Source organism: Daphnia magna, linkage group LG6 (assembly GCF_020631705.1).
Source record: "Daphnia magna isolate NIES linkage group LG6, ASM2063170v1.1, whole genome shotgun sequence".
Lineage (NCBI taxonomy): Eukaryota > Metazoa > Arthropoda > Branchiopoda > Diplostraca > Daphniidae > Daphnia > Daphnia magna.
Window position 1 is genome coordinate 9,332,025 of NC_059187.1, and position 14,906 is coordinate 9,346,930.

Here is a 14,906-nt window from a genome sequence, read left to right on the forward strand (position 1 = left end):
GATTGTCAGCTGCCTACCCCACCTTGTTGGAGGCGGTAGATTATCGATCTACGTTGATTCGGATAATACGCGGACGGTTTCTAAAACAATTTTTATCGGCCTTCGGGATGTCTCTCCGTTGTTTCAGCGCAATACTGACGGTAAACTGTTGCACGGCAGTGCCGACCATGTTCGCGAGGGCTTCTGCAGTCCAAAAAGAAAGCGAGTCGATTATTAAAGTGCTCATTAGAAACGCCCTACCGACAATTACCTAAAAAGTACTCTTAACCGATGATTATTTATTCGCAGTAATATCAACATAGAAGAAGCAACAGTTTTTCTTTTATTGCCGGTAACCATGACGATTATGCTATTTGAAAAATAAGATCGGCTCAGTGAAGACGATGGCGGCTGCAATTAAAGAGCGCTTCTTCCTCTGTGCTCTGTGGCCCTTAAATAATTTTCTAATAGCAACAGGCGTTCTGGTAAATCAAAACAATTCACCATGGAAACGTCGTTTATCTCTTTTTTGGAGTTTTTTTGTGTTGGGTTTGACGATTCAAAGCAACATTTATATATGGATCACAGACTTCAAGTCTTTCAACATCCTCTTTTCCGATCAGGATATAAGTATAGATCAGTTGATTCGCGATGTACTCATGATTGACGCGATTCGGCTAATCTATCTTGTCTTCGATGCAGTTATTCACATCAGTTTAGTCTTTAGTATCTGGCCGTCAGTGAATTTGTATCTGGAAACTCTCGAATCAGTCGATTTCAATTTGGGTAGCCCAAAGCTGTCACACCTGAAACGATACTCACTCGTTGGTCTAGCGAACATGCTTTTCGAGGTAAGATTGTCTTCTTTTCTATTTTCTATACACCATAATTCACCTGTTAGTTTGTTTCACTCAATTTGCAACAAGGTTTTTTTTTTCTCGACGTTTCGACTCTATCGGATGTTATCCAACTCAGCAATTATATGGCCCCTCGCAATTCAGAGTTACATCAAACTATTTGCCAATCATTGGTTTAGCGTTGTACCTGTTTGGATCTACTACATATGCGGCCAACTCCATGTTTTCTACGTCCAGAAAATGGTTGTTAGGTTAAATTTACTTAACGAACTGTCAAGAAACACTACAACTGTGCATCGAATTGTTTCTCCACGTTCATTTACCATCCTGCGATCTCTGACACAACTGTACTCGGCCGCTGAATTGCTCCATCATCGTTTCAGTACAATGTTGATGATAAATTCTTGCTCGACGCTAATCAGCATGTTCTCTGCTTCTTACTATTTGATCGAGTCTTTTCGTCAAGGAGATATGATTATGCTTTGCCGGGACAGCAGTGACATGATAACATCCTTTATTCGATTCTGGCTCATGTGTCATACCGCTGATCGGATACGAGAGGCTGTAAGTACGTTCTGAGTATAGCTGTTAAGCCTTATGTTTTTGGTTAAGAAAAATTGATATTGAAACAGGCTGCGGAATGCATCCCAATCCTGCGAGAGTTAAGAGACCACACCGCTGGAAAGGCGGATGTTATGGCTTCTACCGACAGGGTTAAAGTACAAACTCCATCACATTATTTCGCAGTTGTTTCTCATGTAACAGTATTCATGGTTCGATGTTATGCTTCCAGGTTACGTCATTCATCATTGAAATATCACAGTTGAACAAGAATGGAGATCGACAGAGTTTGTACGGGTCACTACCTTTATCGAAGAGACTTATTATTCCGGTACTGACTTTAGAATCTCGAACAACGCACTTTTTAAATTAACGAATTGAAATGTCTTAGACGATGGAGATTATTTTCACGTACCTGATCATCATCTACCAATTCAAAGATGCTGCCCACTGATCACATGCGTACTTAAGGTTCCCAGTATATCACTGAAACAACTATCAAGTCGTCATTGCTTGAGATTTGAAATTGTTGTTTCAATATATTGCACGTTTGAAGTGGCTTGTTAAAGTGAACCAATTATCGAACATAAATGTGTCATGCGAAATCAGAAAGTGAAGATTATGCAACCAAATAGAGTAAAACGAAAATGTGTGATCGTGGTGGGGATCTAGAATCCCTCTCGAAGAGAGTCAGCTGCAGCACCAATCAAGAAAGAAATTGCAGAAAGGTGTTGTTTGATTTGACGCCAAGTGCCGGGCTGTTCGGCTTCCGTTTGGTTGCCAACAGTTTTGAACAGATCCACCAGGCCAGCAAAAGTATCACTGGAGTATTTATCCACAGAACTAGGAGCGAACACGATGTGACTGAAATTAAAGCAAAATGCTGATTTAGCTTGAAAATTGGAGTTCGTAAACTTCCTATAAACGTATACTTGAATTCAGGACGCCCGGGAAGGCCATGAGGATCGACGAATCCTCTTTCAAGCTGCATCAACTGGTCATTGATTTTACGAACGGCTAAAGGACTGGGTAAAGCTATTTCATTACTCTCAAGATCGTTATGAACATGTTAACTTGATTTCAATTACTTGGTAATGTCCAAACGTGGTATTATGTTATCGGTGAAATACTCGGTAGCGTTCCGGAAATGAGCAACTGCTTTTCTAAAATGTTCTGGAAAGAGAAGGCCAGTTATACGACAGATTTTAGAAAATTACTTTAGTTAAAGGGCAGACCAAAAGTTGCTCCGTTCGTGACTGCCACGTCCTTGTACCGTGACTCAATTTTAGCGATATCTTGTTCCAGGAAACTGGCGTAACTCGGTACGTCAAACGGAAGAATAACTGATTCACTGAGACTCAAAGTCAATTCAGCCATCTGTTACAATAGAAATTTGTAAGTCAAAATTGTGTTTTGAACAAAACGAGCCAACAAACCAGTCGAGCAACAGCAAGGTGATATTTGAATCCGGGATCCATTAAGTTAGCCACCGTATGATAAGTCTCGTAAAGAGTGTGGTAAAGAGGGTAAGATCCTGCTTTCTGTTCCACGAGAAAATAAATTCGATTGACACTTAACTATTTGATATGTATCAAGTTAAACTATACCTCTTGATAATCGTAGTAAACGTCGATCGATGGGACGCCGAGAACATGACTGAAGACGGTGTAATCACTACCACTTCCTAAATTACCAATGCTGCAATCGTTCGTCCATAAAAATTAAGTATCATGTTGTAGCTTTGATGTAGACTTTCAACGTTACTCTTACCGGGGTTGGGTAGGATTTCTCGGATCCGGATTGGCCGCCAACCAAGTGTCAAAAACTGTTTTGCGTCCGGCTTCCACCTCTACTGGATTAGGATTAGGTACCATTTTGGCCGCTTCTCTGATTACTGAGTACAGCGAAGGTACTGTTTGACTCTTTAGAGTATAATTACCTTTTGAAAATGAAAAGTAAAAGCATTAACGCTTTTATAGATAACGTTAACTTTGAGTTGTGGATACCTTCCATGGCAGAGTCGACGTTGATGTAGGCCACTGCACGTTGTATCAGGACCTTGGCATGTTCTTCAGCCCATTCGTATGAGCCAATCATTCCGTACTCTTCAGCTCCCCAGCCGCAAAACATCAACGTTCGCCTTGGACGCCAATCTGAGTTTTTGTGTGGGTAAATTGAAATGTTGGCCATATACTTTTAAGGCATTGCTTGACTTACTTGATTCTTCTTTGATGTGACCAAATGTGCGGGCCATCTCTACCAAAACTGATGTCCCGCTAGCCGGATCAATTCCTCCAAGTGTCCACGCATCCATGTGGTTTCCAATCAACACATACCTGTCTGTTATTTCAACACGTTATACAGGTAATACCTAATTCTATCATCCCAAACTAAAGAATTTATCTTACCTGGCTCTTCTCTTCCATAAAGGATCCCAATTGTGTTATAGGCTGTTGCAAGCTTTTGGGTCATTCTCACCTGTGGCACACCTGGAGATAATTAAGAGCTACTACAAAGTGTCTGATCCCTTTCCATTACCTGTAAACGGACGGTCCATTTCCGTTGAGTGGATTTTGAACCCATAAAGTACGTTGTATTCAGACCACCCTGCCAGTCTTCCGGAGCAGGATTGTCTATTGACATCGACCTGTACAAAAAAAAAGGAGAATAATAGATACAAATTCTTTGGAAAGTAAGGTATGTTAACGCCCACCTCAACAGAATTTCTGCCTCGTCGTATCCGATGGGTTGTACAGGTATTTTTGGTAATGGGGCTTCGGTTTCCGGTAGCCTATATGCACCCTCTAATAACCCCCAAACAAAGGTTATTCTTATTGTTGCCATCAAAATGTGTTGGTCATTTTATACCTAAGGCTGGATACAACGGCGTTAAAGGATCTCCATAGCCTAACAAAACTGATCCGCTTTGGACAGCCATTCCTGGTAGGCGGGTTGTGTTTGGATATACAGAACTGCGACCTTCCGGTGCAAAATCTTTCGGGTCGGAGAAGAGAATCACTCCGAGAGCTCCACCGTCTTCGGCAGATTTAACCTTCAACAGTCTATCGATAAATTTCCATAATTTTTTAGAATGGAGTGAAAAGGAGTGTTACAATGTTTCCACGAAAAATGGCCCCATAACGAGCGATGACAATTCGACCTCGGATGTCAATGCCGATGAATTTGAGATACTCAAAGTCCTGTTTTCTGCCATAATTGGCGTACACTAAATCTCCCTAGTTGGGGAAGTTAAAAAATTAAAATAAATAACGGCTTGTTCTATCGAAAGGAAACAAAAACATTTACCTCAACGGTTCCGTTGGCTGAATACGCATTGAAATTTGGTTGAACCAAAGGTGAGAACTCTTCACTAGAAAAAAGTGGAGTCTGACGTCCTGAAGTGGTGAAGTTAACCTTGCCGTCGGAATCAAGAAGTGATACCTGATTTGGGTTGTTCTTATCTGGATAGGATAGAAGCACCTTGTAAGGAACCAGATGGGCTTCATCTAAACCTCCCTTTATGAAACGATCGTGCACCCATCTAGCAACTTCTAAATCTTGCGGAGTTCCAGCTAAATTCGGTACGCTGCTTAAATACCTGTGAAATTCATTTGTCATTAATGGGAATGAAGTTGTTTGTTATTGATTTTAGCATTACTTGAGATATTCACCGATATTTGATGCACTTATCTCTTCCATCACCACTGCAGACATTTTCGCCTTTTCTGGCGATTCAGCATCTTTGTTGTTATTGATACCATATCGGCCGATGAGAATCCCTTTGATTGGTAAAAAGAGGGAGTGACATAAGTTTTAACTGTGTGTGCTTTTATTAGAATAATTTTATACCTATGATTAGAAAAATAACAGATGCAGCGCAAATCAAAATCCAATTGGGTTTTTGCGCCATCGCTACGACAGCGTTCCACACCCTTCCGTTCTGGTTTACCTTACAACAGATAATAAGGTTGCTTGAAAAAAAGAACAGGTTATTTAATAGCTTAAAATATTACAATGAAAGCAGGGGAAATACGGGTAGAAAGTCGGTTCTGATCGCGTGATCCCTATGCGGCAGCACGCAATTCTTTGGACAGCAACCGCCGAGGATATGACGAACAGACTATACCATTGGTTACCTGTAGGTCAACACGACAGATCGTATGTATGACTAACAGTGATGGCTGTTTCTATGAACAAGAACGAACTTGCTTGAAGGTCTTTTCCGTTAAATAATCAGTGTTCTTTTTTTTTTTCTTTTTTTAAAAATCTATTGCGCAACAAATTACCCCAAAGGTTGTTAAAATTTCCCGATAGATGACGTACTAAAAGCAGATGGCGCCATTTTCTACGTACGGAGGCCGTTGTTTGTGAAACTCCAAACTCGAGGGTAGTTGAACATTCTGTAAATATTTTGTCCAAAATAAAATGACCGCGCCTTTAAGTAAATTGGAATACCTTAAGAAGTACATGTCTTCTTCAAAAAAAGAAGAAAATAAAGTGAAGAAAAAGAAATTGAAGCCCTTATTGAAAGCAAAAGGGTAACTATAGTTCATGTTTACAGAATTGTTTTTCCACATTCAGTTTTATTGGGGCAGTAGATTGTACATGTTCTTTTTTTATTTTTTATTTACAGAGGCATCAAAATTGTTGATGAAGAAATTGATTTGAAAAAGATAGCTGCAGGATATGAGAAAGATGAAGATCAATTAGACACACAAGAAGATGCACCTTTGGTTGCCGGTGTTGTTGATGACAGGTCAGTAGAGATGAGAACGAAGCAAGATTTTGTGGAAAATTCAAAATGGAAACGACTTGGAATTGATGAAAATGATGGAGAGAAACCAATATCCAAACTAAATACAGGACAAGATGTTGATTCAAACCGTAGTTTTAAACCCAGAAAAGACTCTGTCGTCATAAAAAGACCTGTTGTGGTGAAAAAAGAAAGGCATGATTCAGATTCTGATCCAAGCCCACCTAGAAGAAAGCGCCATGATTCAAATTCCGATACAAGCCCTCCAAGGCGAAGCAGAAAAAATTCCACAGAGCGGAAACGGAATAATTCTGACTCGGACCAGAGCCCGCCAAGAAGGAGCAAAGCTTCTGATTCTGACCAGAGTCCACCAAGAAAACACCTCAATCCTGATAACGATCTCAGTCCACCTCGCCGGAAGGAAAATATCGATTCCAGTCCCCAAAGACGCATTAAACGTGATCCGGATGGAGACCTCAGCCCTGTGCGTCCTAATTCATCAGCACCCCGCGGTGGAGTTTCGGAGAAACTTACAAAAACCTTAGATGGAAAGATGGCTGGCCTTCAAACAGGTAGAGCATTACGAGAAGAGACAGAAGAATTGCGCAAAAGAGAAGAGGAAGCTTTCCGCAAAATGGACAAATCGCTCACTGGCCAGAACGCCACGACTGCCATACGTGCTGCTAAGCTGCGTCAAATCGAAGCAAAGCAACAGGTTGATAAAGAAAAAGCCGAGAAGATTGCTAAGCTTCAAGAAGCCTATCAAAAATGGAACAAGGGTCTTAAGCAGGGAGAGGCGCAGTCAACACAAGTGGCCGAAGCTATGCATGAAATGTCCAAACCATTGGCTCGCTTTGCTGGGGACGAAGATTTGGAAAGGTTGCTACGCGAACAAGACCGTGAAGGCGATCCCATGGCTGCTTACATGGCTAAGAAAAAGGTCAAGAGCAGTGGGGACGGCAAGGGGAAAGCCGCTAGACCTGTCTACAAAGGTCCCGCTGCTGCTCCCAATCGCTTTGGTATTTTGCCTGGTTACAGGTGGGATGGGGTTGACCGGTCCACAGGCTACGAGAAGATGTATTTCGAAAAGCAAAACAGCGCTGTAGCCCTCCAGGAAGAGGCATACAAATGGAGCGTATCCGACATGTGATTTCGATGATGCTTCATCTGACTGAATAAAGCAAAACTTTTTATATTTTTAGTCAAAGCCTCTCTTTATCTTGGCATTTGCCTTCTATTGTTTCCCGTCTGACGGACTCATCCATCACAACTTTGAATTGCATCCTTTTAAACAACGGGAGCTTTGCTCAATTCCATATGAATGGCGTCAACACTTCACATTTCTCTTATAAAATGATACTCGACTACAAGCAGTCCGTGAAAGTTGCCTAACCCATGTAGAGGTGCGGCCGAGCATGAATCTCACTTGGTAAATCGAAAATCCCAATCCGGAAGATGACACCCATACTGGCCTTGACTGCTTTAAAATAATTTTTTTGAATAAGAGAAAAACAACAAACAAAAAGAAAAAGCGTTGAGTCGATTATGTTAAGTCCATTGAGTGCGGTATGGCCAGATGGCGCCTTAACTCGCTGACTGTGTCGAAAGAGAAGGGAGGAAGGTCACGGCACGAAGTGGGCCGTTTTCAGGTGTGCCCTGTCGGTCGGTGTGTGTGTGTGTGTTTGGGCTTTCTCTCTCTCTCTCTCTACTCTTTTTCCTCCTGTTTAGTCTCCTCCTTTATGCTCAGTTTATCCAAACCTTCTCTTTTTGCCGTCTCATTCTCTCTCACTGCAGCTAAAAGCTGGCCATTGGCTCGCACGACGAGACGAGAAAACACATCTCTTGTCGTTCTTTTGAAAGTACCTACGCAGCCGCTCTTCTTCGGGCTTCAGTCTTGGTCGTAGCCACCTGGTAACACGGCTGCTGCTAGTGCTCTGCCTTGTACCTCATTGCTGTTTCCAAAGTTTTAGTTTTTGTTCTGTTGTGAATTGAAAAGAGAAACTGATCAGTTCCAGCCAGAGGATTCAGCAAGTTTTAGATTTCAACGCTTAAACCGACTCATTTGTTTGCAAGCGTGAAAAATGTTACGGATAATCGGCCTTGTTTCCCTCATTTGCCTCAGATTTCACGGGAGTCTGGCATCCAACTCTGAGGTAAGCACCAACTAAAAAAAAAAATTTTGAAAACATTTTTGTTGTTGTTGCTTAAAATGGTGAGGCTCGTTAATGTCAACACGAAGCCTCACCGGTAGATCCTATGAGGAATGTCTGTTTTCAAAAGTTTGGCCTCAAAACTAGTAAATGTATAATCCCCTCAACGACCGGGTCATCACGTTAGCAATCTTTACTGCCTCACGCATTTTATGCTATCTGTACAGTCAAATTCTTTTTGTATGAAAATGAAATAGGCTTGTTTTGTGTACTTGTTGATAACGTATTTTCCTATTTTGTACTTGTAGGAAAATGCGCTGGATCTTAGCTTAGGCGAAGGTATGTTACCTGCAAAAAAAAAATGTTCTGTCAGAACTTTTAAAGTTGTTAAGAAATTTATAAATGTGGTATGAATGACTAATAGACGAATGCAGTATGATGGTATGCCGCGCTGGAAGAGAGTGTAAGGTGGGTGCGGATGGCGAAGCTGCCTGTGCTTGCCTTGCATCCTGTCCTGACCATTTCGTCCCCGTGTGTGGTAGCAACAATCAATCGTACGATAATTTTTGCTTGATGCATCGAGATGCCTGCCTCACTGGAGTCCACATCAGCTTGAAGAAGAAAGGATATTGTTCCAACAAATCTATCAAGAAGAAGTCCAGCAAAAAGGATAACATTAAAGAAGAAAATCATTTCGAACCAGGTGAGTCAAACATCCCATATTCGGTAAGAACACACGTTAAAGTTGTTTTTGTGGAATCAAGTGGTCTGTTTCCAATGGGAGCGGGATGCCCTCCGTCGTCAAATCATCAACTACTTCCGGCATCACACTGCCGATCAGAGCTGGTACCGGCCAGATCTGAAGAGTTATGAGAAACAGTTTGCCCGTTTCTTCATGTGCGACACAACTAAAGACAACTTTGTCGACGCCAACGAGCTGGCTGCTTGCGTAACCGAAGTTCCCTTTGCCCTTCGAACCACTACCGCCACCAACGAACTTGTAAAGTAAATTGGAAGCATTTCGGGTTCTCGTTGCTACATTTTACTCAAACGATTAATCACAAAATGTCTTGTTTTAAAGAGTATTGTGTGTGGACGCCATCATTGATTCAGCGGATACAAACTCAGATTGGCGAATGGATTTCGAGGAATACAAAACTCTGATGGATTCCAGTTTCCAGCCTAAAGAAAAGCGTAAGTTATGAAAAAGTGAGAGCGCTGTATCATTAATCTTTGCTAAAATACCTTTTGATTTCCAGTGTGTTCTTTGGAAGGGAAAAAATACGAGGATGGCTCTCAAACAAAGGTCGACTGTAACGATTGGTAAGCCTATTTATTTCTTAAATTTTTAATGAATGCGTGAAGTGGAAATGTCATCGTACCGTGATTGGAATCGATTAGTGTCTGCGCCTGTGGTAGCTGGGTGTGCTCTTCCAAAAAATGTGACGAAGAGCTGAATGAAATCGATGACGTAGATGAAGATGAAGATTTGGAAGATGAGTTGGATGAAGATGAGGACAAGAGCGAAGACCTAACAAGCACCAAGGACGAGGTTAAAATTCTTAAAATCGAAGAGGACATCGATCTGAAGATTGACGATCCGGACGAGGATCAACCACCTAAAATTAATTCAGATGATGACGACGATATGGATGACGAAGACGATGAAGAAGATGACGACGAGGACTACGATGATGAAATTGATGTGAAGCCAATCAAGAAATCTAAAAACAAGAAGAAGAAATCTACGTAATTCGTTGCGTCTTTTAACAACTATTTAGCTTTATTCCACAGTTAGCTTCTGCTTTTAGTGACGTCGCTGCGTTCCAGTTTGGGGAGCTAAACCCTGCTGTCCTATTTACTGTTTAGTTTTCCCTTAATCTAATCAAAGCTCGAATTGTTAGTGCATTTTATCGCGTTATTCTGACGAGCTAATTTTCTTTTATGTTTATTTCCACAACGAGCTAAAATAACAACCTGGGTTAAATTCCACTTGACGCTTTCGCCCCTACGGCGCTGTACAATACATTCCCCCGGCAATCGAAATTCTACGCTCCTTCAGACAGCTGCATTGTATCTTGGATAATATTTTTAGTTAAAGGCGGACATTGATGCATCGATCGAGTTGCAAAACAACATGCTTGGCGTATACGTAGGTGTGTATCCCGCACCCTGAAAGGCAGCCTTCGAGCTGCACGATCGTTTGGTTGTCACAGGTATGGCGTTGTGACGAGCTTTGTATACTGTTATCTGATAGAGACAACATGGGGAAAGCCAAAGAATATCAAAAAGTCTATTTCGGGTTTGCTTAACCTTATTTATTTGTGTAATCGTTTGAGAATTAGGTTGACATCAGTGCAAACCTGTGAGAACAGGTTGTTATCAAATGGGCATGTCTTGTCGGAAAGGACAAATTACTCAGCGTGAGCGTATGACGCTTCTTTCAAAGAATTTGGAAGGTTTCTCGGTTTTGTGGTCTCTTCTTTAGTGAATGGGCGTCGTGTTTTAGACAGCCAGAGGTTCAATAGCCAAGGGAAACAGCTATAGAAAAGCCCTAGTGGTGGTAAATCTTCGTCATCATCGAACACGCAAAGGTCTTTATCATTATTGCCATTGGATATGCCAGGATGATTCATTGTGAATATTGGCGTAGTAATTACGGAAAAACAATAGCAAAATAAGAACTATGCTTGAGTTTATATTAATGGATGGAGAAATGGCTGTAAAGGCTACGCTTGTACGCAAACATCGACAGTTTTTGTTTAATTTTAAGGGAAAATAATCGGAATTTTTTAAAGAAAATAAATTCATACCCTTTCTTCCCATTTTGTTCAGTGTGCCGGAGTTTTTAAAACAAATAACCTTTCACGGTTATGAACGACATTTACGAAAACTGGAATATTAATCGAAGCGAACTACAAATGTACTTTTTCGACCTTACCACACTTCTTCGAAGCGAGTGACTAATACGCATAAACTTGAACTAGAAAACCCAAAAAAGAAAACTTCTTACCAAGGAATAAAGTTATACCGGTCGACTAGGGGAAGGAGAGCACCACATGTCTCGAAGCTGACTAGCGCTAAAAGGCGTGCCCATTTCTTCCGGATGGTCACTGTCCAGTTTGGCTCTCTTTTTTGGCGTTGGCAACTGACGTGACCCACATTCCCCCAGACTTTCTGTCTCTAGATGCCAGGGTTGATCGTGTTTAAGATGGCCAAAAGATGAGTTTTGTTCCACGTCCTCGACTTGCAGTTCATCTTCTTTACTACTCATTTCATGGAAATAGCGAACGATCTATAGATAAATAACCCAAAAAGTTATTCTTGATATCAGTAAATGCAGTAGAAGTTCCTACTTTGATTCTTTGGCGCAAACTTGGAATCCGATCGCAGAGAGTTTCGACGGATAGCGAAAGTAGTTCTTTCGCGCTAAAGTGCTGCGCGATTAAGGATGCAGTGACGGCATTTAGTTGTGGAAAATGCAGCAACAATTTGGCATCGTCATTCAAGGGCTGCAGATGAGACTCGATGTCTTGGATGATCTCGTCCTCTGCAATGTCTTTCATAATGAAAGCCACTTGGTGATAGTTGACAGCTATGCGCAGTTTTAAGTGAAACCGAGTCTCGTGTCTTTTACGATCCTTTTTCTCATAGAAACGGACCAGCCCCGTAAGTGAGTGCCATTGCAAAGGCGGCTTAGAAGAGCTGATAACACCTGGCGCCAATACGACTATCCAGCATTTTGTGCATTTGAAACTGGTTGTCAAGACTCTTAAACGGGTTTCTTCAAATTTTTCCTGTTCATGAATGATTAGCAATGCCGTATCTGCATTAATCAGGACATCGGGTTGATATTTAGCGCTGTAACCTAAGAATCTAAAGTAAAGTAAAAGCAAAAACGATCAAAACATTTCACTCAACAAACGCGCCAATTTTATGTCTTACTCGTAATCGCAGTCATATACTACGAGGTGTCCGTCCGCATCGATAGCCTCCATGAGTTCCACATTATTCTTGAGATGTGCAGATACAATTACTGGAAGGACCGAATCGGTTGATCCAGCGGATGACGACTTGTCAGTATTATTTTGCATAACTGAAGCCGGACTGCTTACGTGGATCGAATCCTTATTTGGACTCTGACTCAAACCTTTTTCCATATTTTGTTGTTCTTCGATATGACTCTGAGATACAGCATAAGACTGGTCGAGAACCTGGATACCTGTTCCATCCTGAATACTAAGATGAGACTCTTGTGTAAGGTTGGTTGTAGATTTTTCTTTGTTATGCTTAAAAGTGGATTCGCTTTCCATACTGGCATCAGAGTCGTCTTCAACGGAGCTATCAACTTCCATTTCCTTAGGAGAAGAAAGACCGGGATGACGAGTTGGGGTCGAAATTGACACTGGACAGGTTTGCTGGTCAGGAATGCTTTGTTGCTCTAGACGAACCGGTCTATTAATCTCTATTGCTATTTGAGTGACGTTAGCAGATTGCCAGTGCTTTTCCATGGGCCACGTCGATGACCATTCATAATGGATGATGAGAGATAACAAGCTAGTCGGGAAGTTTTCGGACACTTTTTCTGCAACAATGATAGGACTGCTACCATTCGGTAAAAAAGGTGTGGATTCTGGACTCCCAATTCGCGTATCAACTTCGCACTGGATGCCCACATCGGTGAACAGACGTTCAATGCGTTCGGCTAGCAAACTTGAGTAACGGTAAAGACGAATCCAGATTTTGCGATTAGTTTTATCTTCACTGAGATGACGTATTACAATCCCTTTCAGTTCTGCCAACTTAGGATGCCACGCTTCCAGTTTTTTGGGACGTAGTCGTAGGAGTTGCATTATTAACGATTTGTAATCACCTGTCATAATGACTGCAATAGAGAATGAACTAAGAATCAATAACAATGTGTTTACCTTCAAGAACTGTTTCATGGGTTTTTTCGAAATTTGCAAGTGTTCCGTAAGCAATTTCGTAATCTATATTCAAAAACAAGTCGAGCCCCTTGTTTATGCCATGTAAGCTGAGTAAAGTAGGTAGTATTTTTCTCAATTCTTTCCCTATTGTAGAAGTAATTAACTGTTAATAAAAGATGGGCTTCTAAGTTTATGTTTTACCATTGTGGTCTTGTCCAGAATCTAATTTAGTTTTAGTGATCTCTTTTTGTAATTTTAAGAGACATAGACGTGTCGTTTTTGGGTCCAGTTCAGCAAGGGTTGATGATTCTTTCAACAAATCTCCAATCACAGGAGAGTTGGTCTCTTTCAAAATTTGTAAACACGCATAGAGATGGGCTTCCATTAGTTTAAGCGAACTGACTGCAAAGCCTGCTAACCTTCAATTAGTAAATTGTCTTAGCAAAGCGCGTAAGGTTACATCACCTGGTAATTCGGCAATTACACGTTCAACAGGTATAACACCAAATTCTTCCGGCATGTTCTGGTTTCCTGTGATCTGAAAATATTTATCGGATAAATCAATGGTTATTTTAGATAAATTTTTTAGGTGGTATACCTCCAAGTTAGTATTTGCTACTAGGAATGCCTCTTGTTGTTTTTCATTCATTTCTTTTCTAGGATCTTCGAGTTTGTTTTCAATAACTTTCACGTCGGGAACAATGTTTAGATCCTGAACTTGACGAGCGAGGTCAAATAAGTAATCGCAAGAGGGTGTTTCAGGATAAGGAATATCCTTCAAAGGCACTTTTAGGTTGCCTAGTGAAAGGCAAGTTTGGGGGGAAAAATTGTCAGCTGATATAGCAGGTAGTAGGGGTGATGGGTTCATTTTCAGAGGATCCTAATTGAAATACAGTTAGTGAAGCTTAGGTTTAACATTCTGCATAAATATCTTACATCAAACTGTAGTGGTTGAGAAGGAATTTGTTTTGCTCTTTCGTAAAAAATGTTGGCTGGACTAGTCTCCTCATAGATGAGGTTTCCAAAAGGTTCACACTTTGTAATCTGCAGGTCTTTGGTTGACAAAACTTCAGGGCTAAACTCCCACAATTCTGAGAATCCCAGAGTGCTTGGATCATCCCTACAATGGTACAATTGTATCAGTGAATATGAAACATGAAAAAAAAAACTTTAAAAACTTGCAGTTTGGGGACAGTAGGTGTGAATTTAAAAAAGATTTCATTGTCAGTGGCATTTTGTGGCAAGTATTTTTCTTCAAACCTACAAGAAAATTTCTGTAGCTATTTTTATTAATAATTAATGAGCAAATATAATACTGTATTATGTCTAGATCTGATTGTTGCTTGAAAAGTTGTTGATAATCCACAGGGATTTCCAAATCGGTTTTGTTCCAACTTGGCCGTAGAAGACTGGTGCTTTTTTCTTGCATTATCTTCAGTGACGATGAGAAAGGATCTTCGTAATAATACTCACCATTTCCATATGTCGGTTTGGAAACTAGCCTATTCATTTAAAATGATGTTCGTTAACATGGAACAAACGAGACACGTGTCGTTTGAATTATGACGCAATTTCTTGAGAAAAACTGTGCCCGACAGGTGGCGGAGAATCAAAATATAGAATGTCTTTTGTTTTGTACGGTTCTCGAAATCTTGGCGCCTTCTCAAACGTGTTCGCG

General features: G+C 41.0%; 5 protein-coding genes across 9 annotated transcripts; 3 read left to right on the forward strand and 2 right to left on the reverse strand.

The window, feature by feature from the left end:
- The first annotated feature begins 10 nt into the window (after positions 1 to 10).
- On the forward strand, positions 11 to 1,955 carry LOC116924617. Of its 3 annotated transcripts, none has more exons than XM_045175523.1 (6): positions 11 to 140; positions 289 to 830; positions 906 to 1,400; positions 1,469 to 1,555; positions 1,630 to 1,728; positions 1,789 to 1,955. In XM_045175523.1, the coding sequence occupies exons 2-6, from the start codon at positions 384 to 386 to the stop codon at positions 1,849 to 1,851; spliced, it is 1,191 nt and encodes a 396-aa protein (XP_045031458.1). In that variant the 5' UTR covers positions 11 to 140; positions 289 to 383; the 3' UTR covers positions 1,852 to 1,955. The 3 variants fall into 3 exon arrangements, 2 of the variants coding, with proteins under 2 accessions (XP_045031458.1, XP_045031459.1); XM_045175524.1 differs by having other exon boundaries at positions 134 to 609; positions 682 to 830; XR_006648299.1 differs by having other exon boundaries at positions 134 to 830; positions 906 to 1,404; positions 1,789 to 1,829.
- On the reverse strand, positions 1,911 to 5,591 carry LOC116924614 (glutamate carboxypeptidase 2). Of its 2 annotated transcripts, none has more exons than XM_045175513.1 (18): positions 5,411 to 5,590; positions 5,247 to 5,346; positions 5,056 to 5,176; positions 4,704 to 4,995; positions 4,511 to 4,633; positions 4,266 to 4,449; positions 4,111 to 4,201; positions 3,936 to 4,044; positions 3,806 to 3,875; positions 3,615 to 3,737; positions 3,404 to 3,550; positions 3,168 to 3,336; positions 3,005 to 3,095; positions 2,834 to 2,938; positions 2,633 to 2,774; positions 2,486 to 2,570; positions 2,330 to 2,422; positions 1,911 to 2,261 (listed from the first exon to the last, which is right to left on the reverse strand). In XM_045175513.1, exons 2-18 carry the CDS (start codon positions 5,305 to 5,307, stop codon positions 2,066 to 2,068), a joined length of 2,202 nt encoding a protein of 733 aa, XP_045031448.1. In that variant the 5' UTR covers positions 5,308 to 5,346; positions 5,411 to 5,590; the 3' UTR covers positions 1,911 to 2,065. The 2 variants fall into 2 exon arrangements, with proteins under 2 accessions (XP_045031448.1, XP_045031449.1); XM_045175514.1 differs by having other exon boundaries at positions 2,190 to 2,280; positions 5,411 to 5,591.
- Positions 5,592 to 5,727: 136 nt separating this feature from the next.
- On the forward strand, positions 5,728 to 7,351 carry LOC116924616 (BUD13 homolog). The gene is made up of 2 exons (XM_032931135.2): positions 5,728 to 5,935; positions 6,031 to 7,351. The coding sequence occupies exons 1-2, from the start codon at positions 5,823 to 5,825 to the stop codon at positions 7,298 to 7,300; spliced, it is 1,383 nt and encodes a 460-aa protein (XP_032787026.2). The 5' UTR covers positions 5,728 to 5,822; the 3' UTR covers positions 7,301 to 7,351.
- A 451-nt stretch (positions 7,352 to 7,802) lies between these two features.
- On the forward strand, positions 7,803 to 10,346 carry LOC116924619 (follistatin-related protein 1). Its single transcript, XM_032931142.2, has 7 exons — positions 7,803 to 8,303; positions 8,609 to 8,639; positions 8,725 to 9,003; positions 9,065 to 9,305; positions 9,382 to 9,494; positions 9,560 to 9,623; positions 9,702 to 10,346. The coding sequence occupies exons 1-7, from the start codon at positions 8,232 to 8,234 to the stop codon at positions 10,051 to 10,053; spliced, it is 1,152 nt and encodes a 383-aa protein (XP_032787033.1). The 5' UTR covers positions 7,803 to 8,231; the 3' UTR covers positions 10,054 to 10,346.
- Positions 10,347 to 10,603: 257 nt separating this feature from the next.
- On the reverse strand, positions 10,604 to 14,871 carry LOC116924613. 2 transcript variants are annotated; one of them, XM_032931131.2, is made up of 10 exons: positions 14,545 to 14,867; positions 14,411 to 14,488; positions 14,165 to 14,348; positions 13,827 to 14,108; positions 13,694 to 13,766; positions 13,430 to 13,639; positions 13,229 to 13,372; positions 12,246 to 13,173; positions 11,657 to 12,176; positions 10,604 to 11,595 (listed from the first exon to the last, which is right to left on the reverse strand). In XM_032931131.2, exons 1-10 carry the CDS (start codon positions 14,736 to 14,738, stop codon positions 11,326 to 11,328), a joined length of 2,883 nt encoding a protein of 960 aa, XP_032787022.2. In that variant the 5' UTR covers positions 14,739 to 14,867; the 3' UTR covers positions 10,604 to 11,325. The 2 variants fall into 2 exon arrangements, with proteins under 2 accessions (XP_032787022.2, XP_032787021.2); XM_032931130.2 differs by having other exon boundaries at positions 13,694 to 14,108; positions 14,545 to 14,871.
- Between the last annotated feature and the right edge of the window lie 35 nt (positions 14,872 to 14,906).